The following is a 3,214-nucleotide window of genomic DNA, read 5'->3' on the forward strand; positions in this document are numbered from 1 at the left end:
GAATTATCTATCAGAATTCGCTATTCATTAATTCTTCTAATCAGCATTACTCGAAGAAACAGCCAGTCAGACGATTAACATGATAATCATTTGAATTGATAATCATGATATTTAATGATGTCATCGATCATCGCTAGATTAACAATTAAAAATATATAAATAAATTCTTTTATAACATGATATATAAGATAATTATGCAATTAATCGAATATTAAAATTTATAATATCCGCGATTACGAATGGAATGGGAAACGGATTTTTCCATCACGAATCAAATGCAAAAGATTTATGTAACAAGAACGTTATAATAGGATAGGAACTTCGTTGAAATCAGAATATTAATTAACTCCTTACATCAAACGCTTATTCTTTTTTTTTTTTTTTTGAATTAACTTGTAATTAAAATCTTTGCAATATATATTCTAAAAATATTCCTTTGCAGATAATGATGGTTCTCTGCGCGAATTCTTCGATTCTGGGTCCATCCATGGCTTTTGGTTATAGCGCAGTGGCATTGGAGCCGATGATGGCACCTAGTAGCGACGTGAAAATCGACAAAGTTCAAGCAAATTGGATTGGTTGGTATCATTTCTATTTTTTCTTGATCTCGATTGATATTAACCCTTAACAAGATGATATTTAACAAGATGAGAATTAAAAGAAAAAAAATTTACATCTATATGCCGTAAATTTTCTTAGAATAAATTTAATTCAATACGTTTGAAATTAAAAAAATATAATCGTTGGAAATCCACAGCCACAGCTACAGCACTGGGCATCCCACTCGGTTGCATTGTCTCTAGTTACACTATGAGACGGGGAAGAAAGTTGAGCCTGTTGATAACGTCGATCGTGTCCATCGTTGGATGGCTATTCATTTATCTCGCTGGAATGTACGAGCAGATTCTTGTGGGCAGAATTATTTCCGGAATCGCGACCGGAATGGCCTCGGTCCCAGCCACCGTTTATAGCGCGGAGATTGCTTCTCCAAAATGGCGATCGACCATGGTCACGTGGACCAGCGTAACCATCGCTATTGGCGTTTTGATCGTTTACATTTTTGGCTACGCGTTGAAGGTAAATATATACACGTATCTCTTTCGAACAAATCTCTTTCATTTCACTAATTTCGTAAAACATAATTTTGTAAAATATATGTACATATTATTACCGAAGAATTACAACGATGAATTTGATAAATTGAAAAGTCAGGAAGCGGAAAGTTATTCGATTCACGGATCTTTCTTTTCTAAAGGACAACTGGCGTACGGTGGCACTGCTGTGCGCCCTGTTTCCCCTGGTCTCGGCCGCACTGACCTTGGCCATCGTCCCAGAAACCCCGATCTGGTTGCGAGACAGAGGTCGTCTAGACGAGGCGTTACAGGTGTTGAAGAAATTCCGCGGTGTCCCCAACGATGCGCCGCCCCCGCAACAATTACACCAAGAGTTGAGGCCTCGTCCCCAACGAGCGAATCAAAACTTCGCGAAACATTTGCTGAAGAGGAACGCCGTTCTACCATTCGCTATTATGCTCGGCTACTTCTTCTTCCAACAATTCTCCGGAATTTTCGTCGTTGTCTATTACGCCGTGAATATAGTAGAGAGCGCTGGTATCGCCATAGATCCGAATTTGGGAGCGGTGTTGATAGGATTGACCAGGTTGTTCGGTAGCGTGTTGGTGGCGTGCGCGTCGGGAAAATTCGGTAGAAGGAAACCGTCGATCGTTTCCGGATGCTCGATGACCATTTTCATGGGGATTTTGTCCGTCTATTTATGGATCAAGGATAGGGGATATCGCGTGAACGACAACGGGTTGATTCCAGCGATATGCGTACTTATGTATATTTTTGGCAGTACGCTTGGCTTCTTGGTTATCCCATTCGCCATGGTGGGCGAGGTGTATCCTACGAAGGTGAAGGAAGTGTTGACGGGACTGTCTTCGTGTATCAATTATATTTTTAGCTCGATCACGGTGAAAATTTATCCGGACATGGAGGCTAATATGGGTAGACAAGGTGTGTTTACATTTTTCACCGTGATGTCGTTGTTGGGAATGTTGTTCGTTATTTTTTTCCTGCCTGAGACGAAGGGGAAGACGTTAAGAGAAATCGAGGACATGTTTTCGAAGAAGAAGAAGAAAAAGAAAAAGGGGGAGGAGGAAATTGTTAATTGGGGAGAAGAGAAAGAAAAAATGATAGATCTCAAAAATTCTGTATCCGAAGAGACTTAGTTTCGTCGTTCTTTTCGAGATAGAAGATATCAATGCAAAGGAAATAATTCTAATTTTTTTTAACAAGCTTTTAATAATTTTTTTTTTTAGAATTTAGTAAAGAATTCGATTGCGAAATTTTTTCGAATCCTTAATTAAATCATTCCATGAAAATTTAACCATAATATTACGTTAAATACGTTACAATGTATCTACCACTATGTGTTCATTTTTCATTTTAATTTAAGAAATTCTTTTGATTAATGATAATGTTACATCGAATATTTTTATACCGTCGATAATACACGATTATAATATGTAACTTCACTTCTATATTCGAATATAAATAATATAGGAGGAACATTAATCTCATTAATCTCATTTGAGAATAATTACAATTTATTACGCATTTTAATCCTTTTGTTTTATATTATATAGTTTGAACCTATTGCAAAGTGTTGCAATCGCAACGTTGTTATCATATTGTTACTTGGTACAGTTTCTAAATGGAACTGTATAAATAAATTGTATGTGATAACGACGCAAATGAACGATAAGAAATGTCAAGGCTGTTTGTTACGGTCATTATTTTTCGATTGATGCACGACATATATATATATTATATATATTATATTTTTATATTGAGTGAATTTTTCAAGACAGAAAAAAAATAAAATAAAATAAAAATGATTCAAAAAGAAATGACAAAGAAAGAATAATCTTATTTGTCGTTTTTTATTATTAAAATCTTAAATAATAAATTAACAAATGTCGTAACAATCACGATAATTAAATAACAAAACATAAAATAACGTACGGACATGGAAGCGCGAAATGTGGGGGTGATTGAGATTTGTGATGACAAAAAAGAGGGGGCACGAGATGAAAACTCTAATTACTAATAATAGTGATGATAATAGTAGCAAGCGCGAAAAAAATTATATAATAATAATAATAATAACAATAACAATAATAATAATAATAATAATAATAATAATAATAATA

General features: G+C 35.1%; 1 protein-coding gene across 3 annotated transcripts in view; it reads left to right on the forward strand.

The window, feature by feature from the left end:
• Positions 1-2,776, forward strand: part of LOC102679185 (facilitated trehalose transporter Tret1-2 homolog) — a 7,591-nt gene extending 4,815 nt beyond the window's left edge. For all 3 annotated transcript variants that reach the window (XM_006610873.2, XM_031508254.1, XM_006610875.2), the window contains 3 exons: positions 443-578; positions 758-1,077; positions 1,256-2,776. In XM_006610873.2, the coding sequence (XP_006610936.1) occupies positions 443-578; positions 758-1,077; positions 1,256-2,230 (1,431 nt within the window). In that variant the 3' untranslated portion in view covers positions 2,231-2,776. The remainder of the gene's footprint in view (positions 1-442; positions 579-757; positions 1,078-1,255) is intronic.
• The last annotated feature ends 438 nt before the right edge of the window (positions 2,777-3,214 follow it).

Source organism: Apis dorsata, unplaced genomic scaffold, assembly GCF_000469605.1.
Source record: "Apis dorsata unplaced genomic scaffold, Apis dorsata 1.3 scaffold_82, whole genome shotgun sequence".
In the NCBI taxonomy this organism is placed as follows: domain Eukaryota; kingdom Metazoa; phylum Arthropoda; class Insecta; order Hymenoptera; family Apidae; genus Apis; species Apis dorsata.